Here is a 26766-nt window from a genome sequence, read left to right on the forward strand (position 1 = left end):
TGCTGACGTGGGCTTGAGGGCAGTGTGGGGCTGAGCCAGCATTGGCCCTGGCCCTGTTCATCCTTCCTCTGTGGCCCCTCTTTGTAGCTGGAAGGCCAGTGTGCGGCTCTACACAACGACAAGCATGAGACCAAGGCCGAGAACAGCAAGCTGAGGCTCACTAACCAGGAGCTGGCCCGGGAGTTGGAGCGCACCTCCCAGCAACTGCAGGAGGCACAGCAGCAGCTGGAGAGCCTCCAAAGAGAAGCCTGTGAGCTGCAGCAGGAGAAGGAGATGTGAGTCCAGCCCTGTCACATCAGGGTGTCATGCTTTGTGTTGGGAAGCAGGATTTCCCCTTCCAGAGACGTTCCCTGGCCCGTGTGAGGTGGAGAATTTTACTCCCTGAAATTTTCCTCTCTCCCTCCTTCTCCTCTATCCTTCCCTTCTTCAACAGTCCCAATGTGTAGCCCACCTTGGCCTTGATCTCTGGGGTGATAGACATGACCACACGCATGCACACACACACTTGTGCACACACTGCTGCTCCTAGAGACTTAACCCTCTTCAAGTATCTGCAAGTAAGCAAAGCAGTTCTGTGCTAGGCATAGCAGGAAGTTCACAAGCAATAGCGCTTGACCCAGTTGCTTCCTGTTGTACTAAAACATTGACCAAAAACTAACCTGGGCATGGAAAAGATTTATTTGGCTTCTAGGTTTCAATCTATCATTGGGGAGGCCAGAGCAGGAAGTCAAGGCAGGAACTAAACAAGAGACTATGGAAGACTTGTTTCCTGCCCTTTATAGCTCATGATCAACTGTGTTTTTTAAAGAGCCCACGCCCATCTGCCTAGGGGATGATCCTGCCCACAGCGGGCTGGGCCTTTGTACATCTATAAGGAATCAGAGAAATGGCTCACAGACATGCCCACAGGCCAATCTTTTGGAGTCAGTTCTTCAACTAAGTTTCCCTCTTCCTGGGAAGCAGGATTAACTACCACATCCCTGGTCCCTGGGAATTTATTATTCTGTTAGAAAGATCTAGGAGCCAAACTGGGCAAAAGCAGAAAGAGCAGAGGGCCTTTGGTACCTGTTGAAGGCTAGAGGCCTCAGGTACATGAAAGTGGAGCGGCTTCTGAGGTAAGCTCGTGAGGTGACTGGTGTGTGACAGAGCTTGGGAATCATGACTCGATTCCTAGCCACTTTTTTCTAGCAGTGTTCCTTAGAGAAGACAGTCCGAGCCCACAAGGGAATCCCACATCTCTCAAAACTTGGCCTCCTGCTTACTCTTCTTAGTGGCCATCCATCATGCAGGGCCTAAGAGCAAGGTGAGTGGGGCCTCCACCTGCAGCTGGAGGGTGGGGGTAATGGCAGGGCACTCTTCACCTTTGGGGACAAAGGGCTGTGAGATGAGGCAAAGGGACTCATTTATCTGGCTGTTCATCTATCCACGCACTCATTGATGTCTTCACCTGACAAATGCCCATTGCAACATATTCAATGCTAGGTACCTGGGGTCTTCAACACACCTCACTTGATCATTTCATTTGATCATACCATGTCCTTGTATGGCTGCTGTACTGTCAGTCCGATTGGTGGGCAAGACAAGTAAAGTCCCAGAAGTTAAGTACTGCACATACCCTAACAATACCCAGAGAGTAAGGAGCTGCCAGGCACACTTATTCCTGGGCAGGACCAGAACCCACTTCCTTCACTCTTCACCTCTTCACCCATGAGCACATCTATTCCTCCAGGGATCACTGTATGCTCGAAAGACACCAGGTATACCCACCGTCTGACTTCAGGGCATGGGATGAATGGTAGGGCTGACCAGGAGTAAAGGCTATGCACATCCTATGAAAGTCCTTACTTTATCTGCATGCTGACAAGATTCTAGTATGCAGAATACATCCAAAATTGCCCAACCCCACCCCTGGCTCCTCTCCCCTGTAGAGTCAAAGCCATTTGAGATGAACTGACTGGATGAGAGAGGAGTGTCACCCTAGTAAGGTATCTCCCATTGTAAGAGAAATAAATGACTCTCGAGACTTAGAAGCCCAGCCCTCATGCCAAGGCTTTGGATGGCTAGTCCGGGGACTCATGCATTTCATCCTAAACAGACTGAGTCCGTTCCTCCTCTCTGAGTAGAGCACCAGGGCAGAGACGCCTAGTTTTATGGCAGAATTAGGGATCCAGGCACTTCAAATCCAACCAAAGCTGTCGACACTGCGAATGTCTGAAGGCAAAAACGTGAAGACAGTGAAGGGGAACAAACAACGTGTGCCAGCATCACAGCTCAGCACAGGGGATTAGAAACCTTCCCAAGTCTTATATTAATTAATGAAGCCAGAGGTACAATCTCTGACAAGACGGAGGCAAGGGAGTGAGGCAGAAATGAGAGACGGGAAGCACCTGTTTGGGGGCTCGGAGCATCTTATGATGTGATGGGTCCAAGAGAACCCTCTCACCCAGGGAAGCCAGGGGAGGGGACAGCAAGGGTCCTGATTTATTTTCTGGAGAATGGAGTCTCAGACCAGTACCACCGACAGCACTTCCTTCACTCTTCCACACAGTCAGCTAAGATCAGGCCAGGCCCCAAACCTCTTTCTGTCAGTGCTCCTGCATACCTTGTGGTGTAATACTGCTTCCCAGCTGCTAGGACAGGAGAGGGAGGAGACAGAATAAACAGACTCATTCATTTATCATCAAGAATTCCAAACGGGCAAAATTAATTTTCCCATTCTCCGAAGACATTGAAGGTAGAAAAGCTAGATTGGGGGATGAGATTTAAAAAAAATAAATCCCTCTTAGGCAGTGAGATAACACAGAAACGAAGGCCAGCTGAGAGGCTGCACCTCAGAGCCGATTTTTAATTAACTTTTATTTTTGAAGATAGAGTTTAAGGCAAGATACAAAAGAATGACTCCTCACCTGAGGTCTGTCTCCTCCTGTGACCCCTATCTCCTGTGGATCATTCTGCAGTCTGTTACATATGTGCAAATACATCCCCACATATAAACACACACATACAACATGCATGCACATACATATACATCTGCACACATATAAGTAAACATATACATACACATGAACACACATAAATACACACAAGCATGCACTGACATATACAAACACACACAAATACAGATGTACACACACAGAGACATACAGATGTACACATACACACACACACACACACACACACACGTACACACTCACACATACACATGCATTTTCCTTTAGAGGATGGCAGTCAGCCAAGCATACAGGTTAATTTTGCCTATTTCCCTTAACAACATATTTTGTAGAATGTTCATCTCTTCTCTTAAAACAAAGCCAACAGCAGCAGCTCCCTGGGGGAAACTACAAACTTCCTACTATAGCGAAAATCAGCTGGCTCCTTCCCTCCCAGTCTGCTAACATCCAGGGGGAGGTGATCTCTAGTTCAGAGGTACTTAAAAGGTTGGACAACCACATATTCAAAAGCCACTGTTTCAAGGTACCCTTCGGTTAACACGCAAAAACCATAGCTGGATATATCTATGTGTGCACATATACATCTGTATAGGTCACCATAGTTATGCGTTCGCTTGACAGAGAGCTGTGCATGCATTTGCATAAGTAGGCCCTGTGTGTATGCATGTGCGTGCGTGCGTCATGCGTGTGTCCTGGTGTTATAGACAGAGGCAGAAAAGACCAACATAACGTGAGACTTAGGAACTGCTTTCTCAGTCAGATAAGGAAGACACAGACCGCAGCTCCACAGTGAATTGCCTTTTCTCAGCATGGGCCAGCTTTTCTGTTCTCCCCAGGCAGGGGTAGGAGCTGGGCAGGAGAGCCACCCAGCTGTACACAGGACTCTTCATCAGCCAGGACCCAGACTGGAGCAGGCAGAGCTGTGTGTGTTGTGCTAATCAGAGCAGAATCTTAGACAGGGGCTCGGGGACCCAGTTTGTGTAATGGGAAATACACTGTTTTCCCTTAAGTTGAAATTAAATATAATTGGTAATAAAATGTGAGGAATTCACTTCTCCGCAGGAGCAGGCAGAGTTGTGTTGCTTAATTGGGATTGTCTGAGGTGAACTTAGAATTTGATTCAGTCTGTTATGGTCGTCGAGTGACTTTGTAATTATTCTGTAAAGAACAAGAAGAAAGGAAGGGCATGACCAAGCTTAAGGAATGGGGCTATTAGGTCCTTGGTGGGAGGGTCCCCAGGCTGATGCTGTTGTCACTGCTCAGTAATAACATCAAGAGGTGGCAGAGATGTGACTCTCCTCCCAGGCCAGTGAGCACAGCCCAGTGAGCAAAGTGGGCTGCTGGGTACTCTCTACCACAGAGCCATGCTCCCGTGGACATAGGCATGCTGGGGGCCTTGGCCGTGAGACTGGAGAGCCACTTAGATTCTATGCGAAGGTTCAGAACACAGAGGCAGAGATGAAGCACAGTAATGAACTTAAGTTTCCAGTGGTGCCTGCTTCTGTTTCACTCTTTCCCTCCTCCCTCTCTCCCTCCACCCCTCCCTCCTTCCGTCCATCCACCCCTCCCTTCATTTCCTCCTTCCTCTCCTTCTTTCTTTCCTCTCTCAATGCTGCTGTCTTCATGTATAAGAATAGCCTCGCCTTCCCCTCCCTTCATGGCCACCACTCACCTAGCGGTGTCTCTCCCCTCAGGGAAGTGTACCGAGTGACTGAGAGTCTGCAGCGGGAGAAGTCTGGCCTCCTGAAGCAGCTGGATTTCCTAAGGTGGGTCCACTGGGAATCCTGCCAGGAGGGCACACGTTTCCCCGAGTCCCCAGTGTATAGTTTGAACTGCTCAGTCCTACCCACTGGGAATACGTAGTCACATTTACTTGCACGCCCTCCTTCCTCTACAGTTCATTCCTCTTTGAGTCAGGCTCTGCCTCACCCTTGGTGTCTTTATGGGGTCGTTCATGATCCTGGGTTGGGAAGGAGTAGGTCTGAACTGGCAGCAACCCCGTAACAAGTCAACAGTCCGACCTCCAATAAAAGCATTGAGCCTGTCAGGCAGTGGTGAATTCTGGTGTCATCCAAGAGCATGTTGTTATTAGACAAATGAAAGGATTAGCGTAACACCGAGCTGAAGTCTATGTCCAGCTGACTCTTACCTCAGCCATGGGATAAGCAAATGAATCACACACACATGGGTAGAAGAGTTCCCCTAGTATCTAAATCCCACTGAAGCAAAGTCAAAGTTCACGGGCCTGGAATGTCCCAAGAGAAGCAAATGCAGAAGAGGGAAGGGTTTACATAGGCTGTACCTGCCACCTGCTGATGGCTCCTCAGAGGACAGTGATGACAGAAGGTTTTGGGTCCTCATTTCTAAAGTACAAGAGGCTTTGAACCAGGCCTCCCCTGGTCAGGAGGAGGGAGAGTTCCTAAGTGGCCCTGTTCTACCCAACTAGAGACAAGGTCTTTGTTCTCAGGACGCTTTAGGAAGAGAACAAGACGTCTGAGACCACTTTTGTTTGCTTTTGTTTATTAACGTGTTTTCCTTCATGCTATTGTACTTAGAAAAAATAATAGAAAAATAGACCCAAAGAGAATGAATAAGCAAGAGTGGACAGGACACCCTACATAATGTTCATGGCCTTTAACGCTCTTACAGACCAGCATTCGTGAAGTTCTAACTTGCACCCCGGCAACCCTAGCTATGCTGTCTGTCACATGGTTACTACAGTTCAGCAGGGATGAGGTGGGGGGCATGGCAGATTTCTTTATCAAAATCACCAAGAATCCAGGAGAAAGAGAGGATTTGTGCAGGTGGGGTAGGGGTGAAGCGGGGGTGGGGGTATGAGGACATTGGAATGTAGGTGGCGGTAAGACGGGGACCATGACTGGAACGAGAGGCTTGAGGATTTCGCTAACCTCTGCCTGCATCCTGCTGTGTCACTGAAAACAGTAAGACACAGTGATCTTACAGTGGCCTACAGTCACACCCAGCAGATGATCACTGCATGATGATAATTAGTTTCTGACCACTGCTGAGCCTGCCCTCCCTCTCCAGCAATATGGGCTGGTTCCGGGACACCAGCACAAACCGATGCAAAGTCACACAGAGCTGAGGTGACGGAGCGGGCTGGCCCTCTTGCATTGAGAGAAGAACCTTCCAGCCATTTGCCTCTCACAAGCACCCTGCACCCTGAGTCTGCTCACTCACCACTCTGAACTTTCATTAAACCTCCCTGAACCCCTACTTTCCACCTTGCCACTTGGGCCCCTGCTTCAGAAAGAACCGGAACAAGTCTGCAGAGTTTGCTCCATGTTGCCAGCACCCACGTCTCTAACTCCGTGGATGTGGTGTGAGCTCCCAGTGCTCCTAGCAAAGGCTACCCCACCAACCACACATACACATCAACCCTGTTCCCAACCAGAGTTCTCAAACTGATCCCTCCTCTTATGATCTGTTGGCTTTCCGTTCTCCATGTTCTAGGCTGGCTTTCTCGCCCACAGTTCCACCCAAACTGTCCTCACCCAGGTTACCAGTGACTTCTACTTCTTCCAAAGTATCAGTCCATTCTCAGGGCTGCACCTTTGTGGTCTTAGCATGACTTCTGAGGGGATCCTCTCAGTGCTGGAATCAGACGATGGCACCATCTGCCACACATCCTACCTCACCCACCAACAACCTATGGTTTCATGTCCCATTTGGGGTGAAAAATCAAAGTTCCCCTGTGGTCCAGGAGGCTGTGAGTAATCAAGTCTTGACCTACCCACTACTTGCAAGGCAAGAGGTGCTCTTTGAGTGCCTTGTGGCTCCCCCTTCTATTTCTCCAACTCAATTATCACAACCATGCCTATGTCCTTCTCAACCCCATTTCACCCAGACACCTGCCCAGCTCCTCTTCTCTCCCTCAGGTTTGTGAGGCACTGCCTCACCAGCCAGAGCTTCCTCGGCCACTCAGGTGGAAATGAAGCTCTGGTTCTCCCTTTCCCGTGCCCCTGCTTTAGTTACCAGTGTTCACCCCAGCCTTGTGCACACTTCCCAAGTCCAGAACTTTGTAGCTGCTCACCCCTGCACCCTGGATGCTGTACAAACTGTGGCAAGCAACTTATATCCCAGGGGATCTGGGAACAGGCCCCTCATTTGTGAATGGACAAACCTGGCAGAGAAGGAAGCCCACGAGCAAGTCACAGGGACACACGTCATCCCGCACCAAGCAATGGAGGCTGAGTGTTCCTCAAGGGAAAGTGTGTGCCACAAGAATACTCAGTCTTATGCCCCTGCCTCTGAGCTGATTTACACATGAACTCTTCTCTGCCCATAGCCTCATTCCTGGATCTTCCATACCATGCTTTCTCCTGCACCCGACTCACTGGCTAATGGGCTAACCCTTGATCTGTCAACAGCTGAGTCCGTGTTTGAATATCTTTCCCTTGTTATTCACAGGGAAAGAAACAAACACCTCCGGGATGAGCGGGACATAACTTTCCAGGTAATTGGCCAGTGCTCTCTTGAGACAAGGCCCAGGAGCCATCTGATCCATGCCAGGACTGATCAAGACTGTCCTGATAGTTACAATGTGTCGGGTCCTTTCAGTGTGGGCAGGGTGAAGGTGTAAGGTATTGTGCAAGCAATAAAAAGATAGACACACACACACACACACACACACACACACACTTTTTTTCCTTGTGAAAGGAAATGCCTTCCTCTGCACAATCAGAATCAAATGCTTGGGAGAGCCACAGATTTCTTATATATAGGAGTGATAGTTCCATCGGGAAATGGCGCAGTTGAAATGTCATTGTCACCTGAAGTCAAACACTCAGTTTGCTCTTTCATTTAAAATTTCATCTCTTGACGAAATTCTCAAACTATATGCTGTCAGGAAGCAAATTTACAGCACACGCACACGCACGGTCATTTACACAGTTGACTTCATGTCCAGCTTCGTCTCTGCTCTATACACAGCCCTTCCCCCATACCTGAGCACATAGTGCTCTATAGTTTCTCAAACAGTATGACAGTTATAGGCCACATGGATGCACATGGAAGATATTCAGGAACCATGCATGGCCTTCTTCATTTCCTCTTTTAGAAGGGAGACACTGAATTTTCGGAAGGGTCGGGGCTGCTTGGTAGCACTTCCTAGTTGTAAGATGATCATGCTGTGAACTCGAATGTCCCTGAAGAAGGCATTAGTCACCTTCGCCATGGTCCCAACTCTCCCACAAGGAAGTGGAGTTCCTGTCCTCTTTCTCCCAGATTGTAAGGATTTTTGAGAACAAATTGTCTGTGTGTGTAACAAAAAATATATATATATATATATATACATATGTATGTATATATATACATATACATATGTATGTATGTATGTATATATATATATATATATATATATATATATATATATATATATATATATATATGAATGAGAGACAGTGGTGTGTGTTGCAGCCTGGCCCGGGCAGTAAATACAGTCAGCCTCACAGAGTTATCCTGCCCTGAATTAGGCCCTGCCCAACTTATGTGGCCATCTCAAGAGTCCTTGTTACACCACTGTGTCTTGGCATCACTGACCGGCAGCAATCATCTCAGCCACCCGTCTGTGTGTATTGTCAGAACAAGACTTAGACCTACACACGATTGTCTGATGATAATGATTCTAATTGTTTTAGAAGAAATACTGATTTTTCTTTTTTTTAACTTTCGACCAAATGCCATGGTAACTCCTTCACCTCATTTGCCTTCACCTGCCAAGCTCATTTTGTTTTGAAAGAAGCGTGGTGGAGGGAAGAACACTGATAGGGAATCAAAGAAAAGAGGATAGGGCCCTATTGATGCATTTAATTATTGAACAATAATTAAAGATTAGCCTGGAATCACTAAAGCAACACCCTCGGGGGGTGCAGGGGGGTCCCTCCCTACCTCATTATGGGTCCTCCGGAAGCGTGGAGTGGCTGATTCAATCAGCATCTTCCTGTGATCGGATCCCCAGTATCTCCTGGAAGAGCTCTGTCCCAGAGTCTTGGCGAATGGGATTCTACCTGCTCCCCTCTGGTTCTGAGTTACAGATATTTGAGCAGGGCATCCACACCCAGCCTGCTTCCACAGGGGACTGTAGAGGTTTGGGCTAGTGAGGGAGTGGTGAACAGAGCTCTGGAATAGCTGCTCCTCTGGTGGGGCCCTAGCTTAACACCTCATGGGCTTCGGTGGGAAAGGGAGACTGGAGCCACAAGGAAGAGTGAGATTTAAAATACCAGGAGCTTACGGACCCTGTGACTATTTTCCCAGGTAGTACATATCTTTGACTTTTTTTCCAATCTCTTGCAAATGACCACATCCTGTGAAAAATAGCACAAGCAACCCTAGGCTCTTCACTCTGTACCCCCTCCTCTGAGGGGATTTCTGGAAAGGAGATGGAGGAATCCTAACTGGGAGTGTGTGTGGAAAAAACGGAGTGTGGGTGACTGAACAGGAAAACCCAGCCTGCTTTTCTCTTGTAGAGTCCCATATAGAGCCTTCCCTCCCTTTTGCTCAAGCATCGAGACAGACCCACAGGAGTGGGTCTCAGGGCATTTTGTGTTTCTGCAGAAAGATAAGGCGGCCAGGGCAAGCACAGCTGCTTCCAAGGCAAACAGGAAGCAAAGGTCTGGCTCTGTGATCGGCAAATATGTGGATGGCAGGGGAATTCTCAGGAGGTAAGTCATCACCCTCCACCCCTCTTTTCTCTTTCCCTTCATCTGACCACCTTGGGAGCTGCCTCTGCACCCACATTTACTGCTCCTTTGAGGTGTGGCCCTACTAGGAAGGCCTGAGATCAGTCTGGCTCACTTGCCTTAATTCTTGGAGGGCGTGGCCCTCTCTCTTGTGACATCCAAGCTGGAGGGACACTATACAGAGCAAACCTGTAGGGCAGACACCGTCTCTGAGGCTACCATGCTCTACTGTGGGCCTTGCAGAGAGGGGCTTAAGGGTACTGCAGACTGACTCAGAAGGAGGGGGAGGGAGATGAGGATGATGATGGTGAGGAGGGGGAGGAGCAGATGATCAGGGAGGAAGGGATAAAGGGAGGGGGAGGACAGTGCTCCGTTTCTTGGATCCACTTGGTTTTTCTGGAATATAATTATACTGACTGTGAGCTGAATTAAAATGTCATATAGAATCCCCCATCAGCTGAAACCCCTTTAGAGACAAAATTAGGGCTTGTGATTGACAGACCATTCCAATGATTCACATTTAACTAAGTCGAAGACAACAAGTTTCATTGCCACTGGAGGGCTCAGGAATTGAGTTCGAGTATGGAAAGTGTTGGCTGGCTGCTCATTCAGACACACAAGTCACACACATCCCTTTGTCCACATGGATGGACACAGAGAGGTCAAGTCAGCGAAACGCTCAGGCATCGAGATCGAGGGAGAAGATGTAAACTCACTCACCGAGATGTACACACATGGACTGCAAATATACGCAAAGTAAAAATGACTCCGGGATGTAAATGGGCCAATCGGGGAAGCCCCCGGGTCAGATCATCATGAATTAAAGCTCAATAGCTCAATACCAAGGGACAATCTGGAAGCCAGATTTCTACCCTGGTGTTTGCCAGTCTGTTAGTTTCTCAGAGCTGAGTGTATTTCTAGGTTGATCGATTTGACGGTCGTTAATGGATCGCCAGCGCTGCACCTGAGATTTTTTTCAGGTTTCGTGACATTCCCACTGTGACTGTCCACCAGTCAGTGCTCATTTCATAGATAAGTATTGAATGACCACTGTTCATGAGGTGCAGGGCCAGTCACTGGAGCAGAGGTTTGCAAAATAGACCCTTCTCTCCCCCATGAGCTCACAGCCAAACAGTGGAGCTAGAAAATAATCCACTAAGCGTCAACGTGTACGCTCTGAATTCCAATATCGATTTTGGCAAAAGCAGCAACTCTCTCTGCTGCTGGCAGGAAGTGTTTGGTGGCAAAACAAAAACTGAGCTTAGACATGCTAAGCCGAAGCCATTATGGAGTGTCAACAGTGCTCGAGATGTTCCCAAATAAAACGCTTCTTCCAAGAAGCGTTTCATTTTAGAGCACATTTAAGTGGTTTCTTCTTCTAGTTGGAAAAACTTTTGAGAAAACATGAAGAGTGTGGGTGTATATGTTTGTGTGTATTTGTATATGTTTATGTGTATGCATGTGTGTGTATGTGTGTATATGTTTATGTGTGTGTTTGTGTGTATATGTGTGTATATATGTTTGTGTTTGTGTGTATATGTATGTATGTTTGTATGTGTATGTGTGTGTACGTGTGTGTATGTGTGTATGTATGTGGGGGGTGTGTATGTATGTGGAGGGTGTGTATGTGTGTGTACATATTTTTATGTGTATGTGTGTATGTTTGTGGTATGTGTCTGTGTGTGTGTGTGCATGTTTGTGTATATGTGTGTATGTTTGTGTGGGTGTATGTGTGTGTATGTGAGGTGTGTGTGTATGTGCATGTACATGTTCATGTTACATATAAAAGCATCTAAAAATAGACAGGAATACTGTATTCTGATTCGGGTAATGGGCTTGGTAGCAAACATAGAAAGGGTGATGGAAAGAAGACAGCTGGTTGGCTTTTATTTAACCTGTTTCCTAAGTAAAGGGAAAAGTGTTTGAATTGCTATAAATATTCTCTCTGTCCAAATGAATTCACCACTGTTGAAAATAAACAGTCTTAATTTGTCCTTCGGAATCACAGCTCACTTGGTGCTAGGTTTGCTCTGGCGAACCCTGTCGTTACACACACCTTCCTATCATTGGTCTTACAAATAACAAATGCTAGGAGCCAGGGCAAGGCCAATGGTGCTCCTCTTCTGTGCACTGTTCTGTGCCCCTTGATTCCATTGCTTTTCCCTTTCGACCTTGTCATCTTGCTGGCTCAGCTGTATTTCTGTCAGTGTGCACTCGAGTTAGTGTGTGTGTGTGTGTGTGTGTGTGTGTGTGTGTGTGTGTTCATAAGGTCATGCCTGTCTCATTTGAAATGCTCTCAGCTTGAACTGTTCACTAAGATAGAGAAGGAACCCTGACATTCTGGAGATCTGTGCAGATGTTGCTCTCCAAACCCTTGGATAATTCAACCTGTGCTTCTCCCGATGTCCCAACTGCAGAGTTCCTTCCACCTCCTACTGGCCTCTTTGGTCATAGCATCCAAGTGCTTCCAGAAGCGAGTATGTACTAAACTCTTTGAAGCCACCTGCCCCTCCCTCTATTTCAGGAGCACAGAGAGGGAGAGGAAGTGGACAGGAGTGGGGGGGTGGGGAGATAGATGTACCTTCTGACCCAAGCCCATTCATATTGATCTGTCTCTGAGTCAAGGGCCATCTGTCATGGGTTGGCAGAGGTCCCCCCATAGCAACTGTACCCCAACACTCCTGAGGGATGCTCTGTGGACAGGTGCTGTGTGGGTGTGTCGTATGTGAGAATGCCCTGTGTTGTGTGCTATGTTTCTTATGAATAGTCTCATATATGAATAGGCTAGGCAGATGGAGTATATTTTGTGGAGAGGGAAGTGAGGTGTGAGGAACTGATGTCCTTCCATGAGGATATTCAGTAAATGGGATCGTGTGATGGGAGCAGAGCCCCACCACCTGAGTGTCGCCCAGAGTCCTGTATCTCTGCACGATCCTTTCTTCGCTACCTTCTCCTTCACTGAATAATCCGGTTCATATGAATATATTTGTGTTGTTTGTTGCTCTGGTCCTCCTCTGAGTTCAGTACCACGTGAGAGCAGGGCCTTTATTTAAGTCGATACCTGGTAGTGTTCCTCATCGGCATCTCTATCAATGGCGGTGGTGGTGGCGGCTGTGGCAGCTTCGGCAGCAGGCAGCCCTAATTAGGCTGTCGAACGCATCCTGAGCTGAATGATGGGTCTGTTGTCTCCTCTTCTTCCCCTGAGCTTTCTCCGGTGCTGCCTGCAGGCAGTGTCCCTCCACTTCCATATTGATATTTCTGCGCTTCCTCCCCACCCCCATCCTGATAGCCAGTCACAGGAGGAGGAAGAGGTATTTGGCCCCCTGAGGAGGAGAAGCTCTGTGGGCCTGAGTGCATATCTCCAGGCCGAGGAGGAACTAGGAACTGGGGAGCCAGGGACTGGGGTTCCTCGTCGCCAGGCACTCCGAAGAATCATCTCCATTGAGGAAGATCCCCTGCCTCAGCTCCTGGAAGGAGGCTTTGAGAAGCCACTGAACAAATGCCCAGAAGAGGAGGAGCCTTCTGACCAGGGAACAGAAGGGCAAAGCGTGGCTGCCCCAGTCTTGGATCTCATCCCTTCCTCTCCCCGAGGTCAGCCTGTCGGAAAAGAGACCCTCTACAAGGTAAGGTGCAGACAACGCTGCCGAGATCTTCCCCTTGACTTTGAGCCCAGGAGCCCCAAAGGACAGGCAGAAGGCCAGCTACAGTTGGCTTGGGGATTCACCATGTTCTGTGTCCCAAAGGTCACCTTCCCTTCTTAATACCTTTTAGGCTGAGCATCATGGAGACTCGTGCCTACAAATCCTCCTTGTTAACTCCTGCTCTCCCACATTACACACTATGTCTTCTAACTTGAAGCATTTATTGAATGCCTACTGGATACAGTGTCTGCTAAGATCCATTACAAATGGTCATTTGATACAACTCTGTCCAGAGTGCCTGCCATCATCTTCCTCTTGATCTCAGCTGGTTAAGCCTCTGTCACTCCCCAGTGTCCCGTGTCCTCTTCCCTCCAGGATATTTCTGTATACATCCCTCTCTTCAATCAGAGTCTTCCCTGACTTCTATAAGGGAAAGGAATCCCTGACTTGATTCCTATTACCAAATGCTCCCCCTGCAAGGGTGATACTGCTTTGCCTTATGGGAACTATGTCCCTCTGCTGGTTTGTGACTTGAACTTTGAAATAGGCCATTCAGGCCCTGGCCTTCCAAAATGGCTCTAAAAGTTCATGGCAGTATGCAGGGGGCATCTCCCTCGGGCCTCCCCTTTCCAAATCCCTTCAAGACGCAGGCCTGCACTCACTTTCAGTAGGCATAGCTGGCTCAATATCAAAGTCATTCCAAGATGTCACCCAGTATCTAAGATGTGACCAAGAGGTCTGTAGAGGCCGGCTGAGAGACGAGGCTATGGCTCCTGTGTGTGGGGCATGCCTTCATTGTGAGCCTGACAGAAATGTTCTCCCCACTGCCAGGAAAGTGGGAGCCCTGAGGGGAGAAGCTGGGACAGCCTGCCTCTCTCTCTGCTGCGCTCTTAGCCCAAGAGTGCCTAGCACACACCTCTGAAGCTGCGCATTCTGTAATTGCTCTTCTCTTACAGAGCACCGCTGCCCCCCATGTCCTTACAAGGCTGTGCTACCATTTTGATGCAACAGCAGAGAGAATAAAGAAGGTCATTTGTGTGGAAGCCCTCCATGAGGCAGTGAGGCAGAGACAGTATCACCCTTCTGGGGACTATGTGATAGTCAGAATCAAATGCCATGACCTTTGAACCCACACTACTATTGCCAGTGAAAAGTGAAGGCCGTAAGTGCTGTTTAGAATAGAACATTTTAAAAAGGCCACCATGGGGACATAAATTATATTATAATAATTTAGTAGGATATTACATACCTGCTTTTAAAAAAATCATGGTTCCAAAAAATCTTCAGTCACTCAGGGATTTGTATTGTTATTGAATAATTATAATAAATAGGATTATATATGTGTGTGTATGTGTGTGTGTGTAATTCTCAAATCCATTTAAATAAAACATTTTCTCATATAGCTCTAAAGACTGAAAAATGCATAAAATGTGAGTAGTGACTATCTCAGATTATAAAGAATTTTTGCTTTTTCCCTACAACTGTATAGTTCTCAAGCTTAAAAATTAAAATATATCACTTTGATTTTTTATTATTTACTCTATTGGTGCATGTGTGTAGACACACACGCGCATGTGTGTGTGTGCGCGCACACACACACACACACACACACACACACACACACACACACACCACAGTATGCATGCAGAGGTCAGAGAACGACTTGCAAGAGTCAGCTCCTTTCTTCCGCCGAGCGAGGTCTAGGGGTAGAATGTGAGCTGTCAGCCTTGGTAGGAGGGTGCCTTTATCACAGCCATCTTGCCAGCCCAGAATACATCCCTTTTTGTTTGGAGGTTTTGTTTATTTGTCCATCTATTCTGTGGTGCTGAGGACAGAAATTCACAGCCTTGTATGGGAGGGGTCTATGACTTAGATATACTCTAACCCCTGCTTTTTAAGCATGTAGGAGGGCAAGAGAAATGACAACACATATCTTACATCCTATGCCAGTCCCTACAACTCATCTGTCTGTCACCTGACGGATGACTGTCCTCAAGAGAGGAAAGCACGCAGGACCTCCCTGGGCTTGTAGGTTAAGCTGCCTACAGCATGGCATTGTAGGCTTGTGCCTGAAAAGCTGACTTCTTCCCAGGAAAGGACAAGGGAGCCTTGGGGCTGAGAGCCCAGCAACAACCTGCAATCAGAGCCACAGTCTCCATCTCCACCATTTGCACCTTGGGTTTCACATTCCCTCCCCTCACTATGTCTGCTCGTCCACATTTAAACAAATGACGAGAGTCATGCGGAAGCCAGGGCCCTGTGTATTCAATGGATAAAGGAAAAGAGGGACAGAGGGCATTGTTTTATCTAATATTCTCATCATTGGCCTTAAATTCTCTCCTAAGTACTGCATCTTTCCCCCAAAGTCTGTTAGTGGCTATGTTCTGAAACTCAAGTACTGCTAATGTCAGCTGTGCCTCCTTATAGTATTTGCTCAACTGGAGAAGCCAATTCCCTCAAATCCGCTTTTAAATCTACCCCAAAGAGTCCCTGAACCGAGCTTGAAGGTGAGGTATGTGCTCACACTTCTGGAAGAAGTGACTGCCTGTCCCTCACACCATCTCCTGCTAAATCTGTGTCCTAGAACAAGTCCGGTGGTGCAGGGCTCACAGTCCCAGGCTGGTGGCAAGCCAGTTCTGCCTTATTCACTGGGGCTCAAGGAGTGGAGCAATGTGTGGTTGCTTCTGGAGGTTTCCCACCTTCCTGAATATGGAAGTGTCCTTATATGGATTCTGTGCTGATATGATAAAAACAATGACCAAAACCAACTGAAGGGAAGGAAGGGTTTAGTTTATCTTACAAATTCTGGGTCACCTCACATTCCCAGCTATCACTGAAGGAAGTCAGGACAGGAACTCAAGGCAGGAACTTGGAGGCAGGAACTGAAGCAGATACCATGAAACGATGCTGCTCACTGGCATTGTGTCTATGATGTCCCTAGTTTTTTTCTTTTTTAATACGCCTAGGACCACCTATCCAGGGGTGACACTGTCCACAGAGGACTGGGACCTTCCATATCAATCATTAATCATATTGCCTTTAGGCCAATCTGATGGGGGTAGTTCCTCAATGGTTCCTTCTCTCCGAGTGACCTAGCGTGTGTCAAGTTGACAAAAAAACGAACTAGCACAAGGGTAGAAAAAGTCCCCACTTGACAACTGAAATTGAACAGTGGACACAGGGCCATGTGCAGAGACTCAGGAGGGCCTTCATTCCATCCAGAGGCTATAACCCTGTTGACACACGAATGTTAATAACTAGTTACTGTAGACAGGGCACCTCTGTCAGAGAAGGGACATGATTCCGTCCAGCAAGACTGGGATTACGTACCAGAACATGGGTGAATAACTCAAAGATGGCTGTATCACCAACTAGCCCACCCCAGCATGGGTGGCCGCTCCAGAATGTTCTACTCCTTAAGCTCCCTGTACAACCTGCAGTCATGTCCTCCAGAGAGTTTCCTCCTCTGGACCAGTTGTCTTGCTTCAGTAACCTTTGGAAGAAGTCTTGTGAATCTTGGAGTTTTTAAATGTTCTGAAGTTCCCCGAGTCTTATGAAGCTCCCTCCTCCATCCTGGAAGAGATGTTTCAAGTCAAAGGAGCTACACAGTAGTGTGCAGCCCTATGGACGTCTTCTGTGTCTATCTTCTCTCCCTTCCGAAGACCACCTTGTGGTCCTATTTTGCTTCTCTGTTACTGTGATAAACACCATGAGCAAAAGCAACTTGGGAGGGAAAGGGTTTATTTCAGCTCACAGCTCACAGTTATGAAGGGAAGTCAGGGAAAGACGTCAAGGCAGGAACTAGAAAACAGGAACTGAAGCAGAGGCCATGGAGAAATGCTGCTTCCTGGTTAGCTTTCCATGGCTCGCTCAACCTGCTTTCTTATGCCACCCAGGGATGGCACCATTCCCGGTGAACTGAGCCCTCCCAAAACAATCATGGATAAGAAAATGCACTATAGACTTTTTCATGGAAACGTTTTCTCATTGAGGTTCCCTCTTCCCACATGATCCTATCTGTGTCCAGTTGACAAAAAACAAAAGACAAACAGCCAAAAAAAAAAAAATTAACAACAAGGAAAAAAAAAACAAACAAACCCAGCACACTTTTCCTCTCTGCCTTCTCTCTAAGCCCTTCCTTTCTGGACCCCCGCCCCCTTCTCATTCTTAACCTTAATGCTCTGGAAACACGATTGGAAAACTCCCAATAACTGGTCATGTGCCTGGCCCATCTACTCCATCAGCCAGGGCCTGCCTGTCCCAGAGCCCCATCAAGTATGAGCGTATGTGAAAGGCTGTCATTTCTCCTAATGGTCTCTTGCTTGTGCCAGAAGGAGCCCTATGTTCCAAGACCATGTTAACTTCATTCTGGGGCGGAAGTGGCCTTCCTGGTGCTGGGGTCTCAGTGGACCCCTGAAGTGATAATAAAAGGCAACCTGGCAGCAGCAGAGGCCAGTGGTCACGCCCAACAGGTAACCAGACTGTCTTCCATCCACAGGAGGAGAGGGTTTCCTCAGCCCCCGACCGGCTCTTTAAGATCGTGTTTGTGGGCGACTCTGCAGTAGGGAAGACATCCTTCCTGAGGAGGCTCTGCGAGGCCCGATTCTCCCCAGGCATGGCAGCCACTGTAGGTGAGTTCTCTGTTCAGGGAGGAAATGAAGGGCTGATGGGAGAAACAGTGGCAGGGGCTGCTCCTCAGAGGGCTAGGAGGAGCAAGGAGGCACCTGTCTCTCCTGACACTGCTGGGCTGCTAAGCTCATGATGTATGAGTGGGGTTGGGAGGGGAGCATGGGGTGGGTAGGTATTAGGTAGGGAGTGGAGGTTGACAAAGGTGAGTTTGAGGTCTTTTATGGGCCCTGACCAAGGTTATGATATGTCTGCCTCGCTTAAAAAGAATTAATCGTATATATGTATGCATGCATGTATATATGTATGTATACATACACATATATGTATGTATACATTGTGTGTGTGTGTGTGTGAGAGAGAGAGAGAGAGAGAGAGAGAGAGGAAGAGAGAGAGAGAGAAACATGCATATACATGACAACACATATAAGAAAGTCAGCAGACAGCCTGTGGGAGGTGGTTCTCTTCTTTCACTGTGCGGGTAGGAGTCAGACTCAGGTTGTCAGACAAGACCTTTTACCACGGAGCCATCTCACCAGTCCTCTGCTCTGCCTACAATCAGCAGGGCCCTGAACCTTCATGCTTCCCCAGATCTGATGGGAACTCCCCCACAGCCATGCCCTGCCACACCACCTTTGCTATGAGCCTACTCCTGCCTGCCTTGCCCTTAGGCCTGTAGACGCATGTGCAGACAGCACCCTGCAAGGCATCTTTTACTCACTGACATGGACTCCGTCTCTGCTGGGAGTCATTAGGAATAAGCTGTAGGAGCGTACTGGGCTCGGCTGCTATGATATGATCATGGCTGAGTGTGTTCCCACTTGGGGATAATGTTTTATTCAAAGAGAGGCTTATAACTGTTCTGCCCAAAGTCACTGAACAGGAGATGAAGTGTGAATGTTTGCAAGCTTCTTTAGCGGAACTGTTGAGCCAACTGAACATGTCAATGGAGTATTATAATCCGAGCATTGGCCATGACCATATATCTGCTGTTGCCCCCTGTCTTCACATTGTGATCAGACTGATAGACTGAGAAACTGAGGTCCAGAGAGATGAGGAGCCCTATTCACATTTCCACGATCAGTGCTGACACTCCCCAGGAGACATCACCTAGTTGGTTCCATGGTAGCCCAACAGTGTTGTATTGTGTGCACATAGCAACTCATGAATGGTAGGGTCCCTCTTCTGCCTTTAGAGGTGGACAGGGGTTAGGAGCAGGACAGGTTGGGGTGTCTCAGTGAGACATTGGAAATCCTAGGTTCTCATTCTGACTCTGATACTGACTAGCTCTAGGATCTCAAGAGGATACAGCCCCACTTTGCTCTTTGATATGTGAAAAGGAAAGGATTAGATACTGGTTCCCCCTCCCCAGTGCTCCCAAGGCCTGGTCTCTGGTTAGACCATCCATACCATTAGTTTCTGACAAACTAGTTCTTCAGGGCAGACATCCAAAGGCCCCTGGGTTCTCCTGTGGAGAGTCAGCCTTTTCCCCTCACCCTGAACTCGCTCTTCTAGCATCTTTCCTACCCATGGTCTCTTCCTACATGCTTCAGTTCCCTGTTCTTACTGAGGCGCCTTTTCTTGTGCTGTTACATCTTCCTCCAACTCCTGCATTACTCCACATAAGGTCAGAAGGCATCCCAGTCCAGAGCATCATGAAAGGAAGCAGAATGGACACTGGCTCTAAACCCAGGACAATCTGACCTAGTTTGCCTTTGAGAGGAATCCAGTGTGCTAACCATGGAGAGGTACCACAGTGGTTGTAGGCAAACAGGATGGCTTTCCTGGAGGGTGCTCCAGTGTGGGTCCCAAAAGTCAGGGTTCTGTCATGGGCTCATCTCTAAGCCACATACCTGTCATTGATAGTACGGTCAAGTCCAACTCCACTTCCAACCCCAGGCCTGAGAGAGAAGGTTCTGAGGAAGAGGAAGACTGACCCATTTGTGCTTCCCAGGAGGCCACCACACATTGTGGGAAATAGCTACCCTTTAGGAAGAAGCCTGTCGTAGTTCAGGTTTCTGTTGCTATGAGAGACACCATTACCATAGCAACTCTTACAAAGGAAAACATTTAATTTGGCTTATAGCTCAGAGGTTTAGTCCATTACTGTCATGGTGAGAAACATGGTGGCACACAGGCAGACACAGTGCTGGAGAAGGAGCTGAGAGGTCTACATCTTAATTCGAAGGCAGCAGGAGAGACAGTGAGCCTTGAGCTTGAACTTCTGAAACCATAAAGCCCACCTCCATGGTGACACACTTCCTTCAACAAAGCCATACCAACTCCAAAAGGTACATACCTCCTTATAAGGTGCTCTCTATGGGACAAATATTCAAATGTATGAGTCAATGGGGGGGGGGGTGTTCCTATTCCAATTCTACAAGGACAAACTGAAGGTCGAAAATTAGGTCCTTTATCATGGTTCCCAAACACACCAGAGCTGCAGCTAGGCAAGTTCTAAAGCCACTAATGTGCCCCGCCTTGTCCCGCATTTGAGCAACTGTTACACCAGCCACCAAAATAACTTCTTTAGGGATTATGTAGCTCTGAAGAGTTATGGCAGCCTGACCCCCATCCAGAGCTCTGGCCAACCCCATGTCGAGAGCAGCAGGTATGATTCCACTCAGCAACCAATACTGGATTCTTCCTCTGAGCTCACCTGGTCTCCTGTACTCCGTGAGAACATAGTGACATAGTGACCTTACTTGTATGGACTATGAGGTGCATCTCGTGGGTCCTACCTATCCCACCTCAAGATCCCACCTGATCCTTCCAGAGAAGATGTTTGGGCCTGTGGGGACCTGCAGACATCAAATGAAAATTTCTGTTGAACTGGAGCTCGAAAGACCCTTGGAAATGTTCTATTTGCATCCAGTTAGATAGTGAGGGACAGAGGTACACTGTCAGAGTGAGCATCTGAGACTAAGCCTCCCCAGAAGTCAGGACTCCTCCCCAGTGCTCAGGCCCCACATTGCTTCATAGCCCATCCACCCCCATTTTTGTGTTTGTTTGTTTGTCATTTTGTTTTTGGTTTGTTTTGGTGTTTCAAGACAGGGGTTCTCTGTGTAGCCTTGTATGTCCTGGAACTCACTTTGTAGACCAGGCAAGCCTTGAGCTCAGAAATCTGCCCACCTGTGCCTCCCAAGTGCTGGTATTAAAGGTGTGAGTCACCATGCTTGGCTTATAACCTCCCTATTTTAATCATTGCTCAGAACCCCATTATCTTTTGACCACCCTCTGTCCTCCAGAGACTTCCTGAAGCACCCCAGGGTGCTTCTGCATCTTGTGCATGTGTATGTCCTGCATATCTCCTATCCTACCCTCCCTGAGTAGTGATAGCCTGGCCCGTCTTCTCCATAAAGGCCAATGTCACCTTCCTGGGACTTTTCAGCTCAACTCTAGCTCACACCACTGCTGCAGCACTTCTACCACCATGACTAATCAGGTCACAAGTTGAAGGATATCTCAAGGCCAACCTCGAATGTTCCAGCAGAACTTAGAGATTGTGAACCTCCGATTTGGTCTCGTCAAATCTCCATCCCCTTTAGCATTCAAGATCTGAGCCTCTAAAACTGAGGTGAAATGACATCCTCGAGGTCATACTGCTGGGCATTGGCAGAACCTGGGTCTCCTTTTAAGTTCCAGATGGTCTTAACTCAATTATTCTAGGCCCCTTGGCCCCACACTATGCTAACTGCTTCTGTTGAGTGAACTCTTGTTCTCCTGTCATGGTGTCTGGATGCTGTCACTCCATCCTTACTTTGTGTTGTCTAGCTGCACACCCAGCCTTGGTGGGCTTCCCCAGCTGACTGTTTGATGCTGCAAAAAGAAATGCCCTTCAGCACAGAACGCATCTGTCCAGCCCTCTGTCTACCTTGGCCCCTGCAAAATAAAGACCTTGTCCCTCTTCTAGTCATCAGCTGAGAGGCAGAGAGGGCTTACTGGAGACAGCCAAGATCAGCTGCCCCCAGGAACATCCACTTGCCTTCTCCCAGTTTTCCATGTCAGTAAGAGAAAGCTCTGTTCTTGGACTCCAGGGGCTCCGAGTGGTCTCAGGTCTGGCCCTGCTGGTGCAATATCCACAGCTGGTTGCTTAAAAGAAGCAAGAACGCAGGAAAGAGAGCTTCAACAAAGTGAAGGACACCCCTCCCTCCCATGCTTTTAACTAAGAAGACCTGTTCCCAGTTCAGCAGCAGGTAGTTGTCATCTGTTTTGATGGACACACATGGCCATGGGCTGTCTGGGAGAAGGGGAGCCCTAGGAAGCTGGTGCTCCTGGTAAGGGCCTGGAAATGGGGTGAGGAGCCAATGATAGCCCGGCCCAGGGAAGGGAGAAACCTCATGATAGCCCAGCCCAGGGATGGGAGGAGCCTCATGGTAGCCCAGCCTAGGAATGGGAGGAACCTCATGATAGCCCAGCCTAGGAATGGGAGAAACCTCATGATAGCCCAGCCCAGTGATGGGAAGAGCCTCATGGCAGCCCAGCCCAGGGATGGGAGGAACCTCATGATAGCCCAGCCTAGGAATGGGAGGAACCTCATGATAGCCCAGCCTAGGAATGGGAGGAACCTCATGATAGCCCAGCCCAGTGATGGGAAGAGCCTCATGGCAGCCCAGCCCAGGGATGGGAGGAACCTCATGATAGCCCAGCCCAGGGATGGGAGGAACCTCATGATAGCCCAGCCCAGGGATGGGAGGAACCTCATGATAGCCCAGCCCAGGGATGGGAGGAACCTCATGGCAGCCCAGCCCAGGGATAGGAGGAACCTCATGGTAGCCCAGCCCAGTGATGGGAAGAGCCTCATGTTAGCCCAGGGATGGGAGGAACCTTGATTGTAGTTTCTCATCCATGGTATGTGTGTGTGTGTGTGTGTGTGTGTGTGTGTGTGTGTGTGTGTGTGTGTGTGTGTGTGTCCAGCATGCATGTATCTTCAAAGGCATGCAAATTATAACCCTCATGGATGTCTTGAGGACACTGAAGGATGGAGGAAAATGTAAAAATATAGTAAAAACATTCTACTCTCTTTCTGATCCCAGATGAATCCATTCCTGTCTCTGTCTCTGTCTGTGAAGTACGGGCCTGAGGTGACCTCTAACACATCACGCCTCTTTCTGTAATGGCCAAGTATCTCCTGCCTCTGCTCAGGCTTCTGACCCTTGCTCTCCTCCCTGCAGGGCAAGAACCTCCTGGGTCCTTGTGAAGGGGAAAAGGGATGCCTTCAAGTTCTGCAACCAAGAGCCATGAATAATCAGGCTTTAAAAAACATCTTTGTATTTTTGAGCATTCTTAAGATCACGGGACAGAGGAAGGTCTATGACAGGGGTGTCCGACCCTTGACCAGAGGTCCATGTGTGCCCTGTGATAGCTGTGAATGCAAACCAACACCAAAATCACAAACTTCCTCAAAATATTACCTGATTGTGTGCGTGTGTATGTGCGCGTGCACGTGTGTGTGCATGTGCGTGTGCATGTGTGTGTGAGTGTGCGTGTGTGTGTGTGTGTGTGTGTGTGTGTGCACGCAATCCATTGTACATACCTCACTGTATGTAATGTATGGCCCGAGACAATTATCCGTCTTACTTTGTGACTCAGAGAAGCCATAAGGTTGGCCAATCCTAGAAGAACCTGTGTTGAGATTTTCAGCTCTGACGGCTGCTGGGGTTTCAGAATGCACAGCACTAACCTGCCCCTGCCCCTCTGAGTAGTCCAGCCCAGGAATGGCCACACAGCTGGAGAGATGGTCATGAATGACTTGGTGATCATCAAGAGTCCTAGACCCTTCTGAAGGGTGAATTCTGCCTTTGTCCCACTCTCCCACTCCCTCTAGGCTCTTTCCACTACCTGCCAACCTCCCCGCTCCTCCTTTTGTCCTCCCCTTCAAACTCCTCCTCCACACACGCTTTTGGGTTATCCGATATTTTAATATCCTTTGATATTTACATATGCTTTGATCCCTCAGTGTGTTTAAATTTGTTAGGGACATCTTGAAAGTAGTTTCACCAAAAGAGAACGAGGGCACAGGGGTCCTTCCCCAACATTTAGATACTAAGGAGGGAGCATTGGACAAAGAACAAAAAAGGCTGATGACCTCTAGCCTTGAACTCTCACTGTTCTGGGTACCAGAAGCTCATGGCTTCTGGCAATTAACTCTCTTTTGCTCTCCTGGGGCCAAAAGCTTGTGGCTTCAGGCAATTGACACTCGCTGATAGCTGCAGGGGATTAAGAAAAGAAACTTAGTTACTTGGACTTTTACTCTAGCTCAGGGACCTCTAACTAGTCAGGTGAGAGTCTCAGTTTGTTTACTCTTCCTGAGCCAGAGAAGAGGGAGGGGGAGGGGGAGGCACACCGCACAGACACAAACAGGCTGGATGAAGCAGAAAAGGGCTACATTGAACCCTCATTTTTGCTTTCAATTTTTTTATAACTTTTTAGACAAAAGTCTTCCATATAAGAAAGAAATCACCCGATAGATAAAATGTTACACCGAAGGGAGTTACAGAAGAATGTTGATAATAAGTTCAAAGCAGTGTTTCATTCTATAAGCTCCTCAGAGGTTTAAAGCAATGGTTTTACCTGGCCTGGCTTTATCATAGCGCACACCTGTGGCCTCATCCCTGGACCTGACCTAGAATGAATGTTTTTCTTGATCATTAATGTCTTCCGAGCCTGTTTTCTTTTCCTCATGCAATTAGTCCATGGCACATGAAGCTTTTCAGGGCTCTGTTTGCAGCTTTTATTCTAGATGGGAGCTTGAGATTACTTGTATGGATTTAGGAGTTCTGTAAAATTATCAGGAATTACGAAACCATCAACTTGTTTAAGTAGCACTACTAAATGAAAGTACATCTTCATATCGATTCTGCAGGAGATCTGCCCAATAGCATGGGTAAATACCCAGGAACTCACTAAACTTCGTGAGAGAGGCAGCAAAGGCATATCAGGAGCAAGAAGCAATCCTTGGAAGAAGTTTATTTTTGCTTCTCAGAGCGCACCCATCACAGCCATGCAAAACTGTGGGCCGTCTTCAGAAAACTTACTTGCTTGCCATAGCCTTTTGCAGATGACCTCTGTAAAGAGGGATAAGCTGCAGAGGAAGGAGGGATTTAACCAATGTATGGTTATCCCAACCAGGAAGTCATCTGCTCACTGCATGTTGCTTTTGTGCGTGGGCCATGGCAGAATTTCATCCAGTGTCCTAGAGGTGCGTGATGATACAGCCAGGAGCCCACAGCAAAGACAGGCTTGGTGACATCATTAAGCCCTAAGTCTGAGTCAAGATCAGAACTCCAGCCTAATGCCTCCCTGGGCAGTGCTCAGTCCTTTTTCCCACACCATCCCCTAGGCACTATGCAGGGAAGACTCCCGGCCATGGTTCCTGACTTGACTGAGGGTGCCCATGGCCAGTGCAGCTCTCACAGGACTGTTTCTTCTTGCAGGCATCGACTACAGAGTGAAGACGGTCACTGTGGACAATGCGCAGGTGGCTCTGCAGCTGTGGGACACTGCTGGACAGGAGAGGTGAGGAGCTGCCCCTGCAGGTCCCAGGCTAGCCCAGGGCTCCCAAGGAAGGCACACCTCTGACAGTGGCTCTCCCATGGCAGATACCGCTGTATCAGTCAACAGTTCTTCAGAAAGGCTGACGGCGTAGTTGTCATGTATGACCTCACAGCCAAGCAATCCTTCCTGTCCATCCGCCAGTGGCTGAGCAGCGTGGAGGTGAGCAGCCCCCTTCCTGGCAGCTCTTGGGCTTGCCAGACTCTTGTCTGTGCCCCCACTCTCCCTTCTGACCCTCTACACACTCACAACTTTATCCCAGGCTCGCCTGCCCATCCAGGTTTCTTCCTACCCTTTGCCCCTGACATCTGACTTCTTCCACCCAAGTCTGCCTCTCTTCAGCATCTCTCAGCTGGACCACACCCTTTCTCAGCTGCCAGTCTACCTGTCTCCCATTACCAAGAAAATGAAGGAGTTGGAGTCTTAAATAGATTTAAGAGTTCCTGAGACAGTTGCTTAGTACAAATCATTTCTCGAAATTCCTGTCCCTAAAACACTTGCAAATGTGAAGAGCTGGATTTTGAAATGGCATCGGGCATTAGGTTGTCTCTTCATGGGACTAATCGAGGAGGCAAATGATCTTTGACTTTGAAATTTGTGACAGGATTCTCCTCCTCCTACCATCATCATCACCACCGCTGCCGCCATCATCATCCTCCTCTTCCTGTGATGTTGGCAGGACCGAAAGAAACACTAGCGATGATCTAATCCAGTGGGGTTTTTAGGCTTCTGTCCTTGGAGCCCTAGAATCATGCTGACATTTCCTAGAAAGTGGGGCGGGGCAGCAGGGAAAGGTTCGGTGCTCACAGTTCAGGGTCCTACATGCTCCTTTCTCAGTCTGACCTACCCAGCATTTTTTCCAGCCTTGCACACGGGAGGTCTGCATACAATGTGGTTAGACAACAGGGATTCCGCTGGAAAGACTCAGTCTGGTATAATCTAGTGGAACCCATTACTTCATCTCAGGATGAAGAAACTGAGCTGGCCACTTCTCCAAGACCATTCTTTCTTTCCCTACACACACACACACACACACACACACACACACACACACACACACACACACATCCAAGTTGGGCTGTGAGCTGGGAAGCCCCAATGCCTGGTACGTATGGCGGTGAGGAAGACAAACACAGGACTGTGCTCTCTGCTGTCACTGGGACTGTCAATAGTCTCTAGGGCTTCTGGAGAAGCTCCGGGATCTGTCCAGAGAGAGGAGAGCAGGCTGACTCTGGTGAGCAGGAATAGCTCTTAGAAGGTATCATTGCAGACGTAGCATGTGACTGGGCCTTC

The 26766-nt window shown here is 48.3% G+C and overlaps 1 protein-coding gene across 4 annotated transcripts in view; it reads left to right on the top strand.

Moving 5' to 3' along the window:
* The window catches only part of Cracr2a (calcium release activated channel regulator 2A), a 113680-nt gene that overhangs the window by 71756 nt on the left and 15158 nt on the right, over nucleotides 1-26766 (top strand). For all 4 annotated transcript variants that reach the window (XR_005503914.2, XM_063286981.1, XM_006237508.5 and 1 more), the window contains 8 exons: nucleotides 88-275; nucleotides 4646-4717; nucleotides 7383-7428; nucleotides 9528-9634; nucleotides 12942-13275; nucleotides 17792-17924; nucleotides 25356-25437; nucleotides 25521-25635. Coding sequence is in view for 3 of the 4 variants with exons in the window: in XM_063286981.1 (XP_063143051.1) it covers nucleotides 88-275; nucleotides 4646-4717; nucleotides 7383-7428; nucleotides 9528-9634; nucleotides 12942-13275; nucleotides 17792-17924; nucleotides 25356-25437; nucleotides 25521-25635 (1077 nt within the window). In the remaining variant the exon portion in view is untranslated. The remainder of the gene's footprint in view (nucleotides 1-87; nucleotides 276-4645; nucleotides 4718-7382; nucleotides 7429-9527; nucleotides 9635-12941; nucleotides 13276-17791; nucleotides 17925-25355; nucleotides 25438-25520; nucleotides 25636-26766) is intronic.

The sequence above is a fragment of the Rattus norvegicus genome, chromosome 4 (genome assembly GCF_036323735.1).
Source record: "Rattus norvegicus strain BN/NHsdMcwi chromosome 4, GRCr8, whole genome shotgun sequence".
Lineage (NCBI taxonomy): Eukaryota > Metazoa > Chordata > Mammalia > Rodentia > Muridae > Rattus > Rattus norvegicus.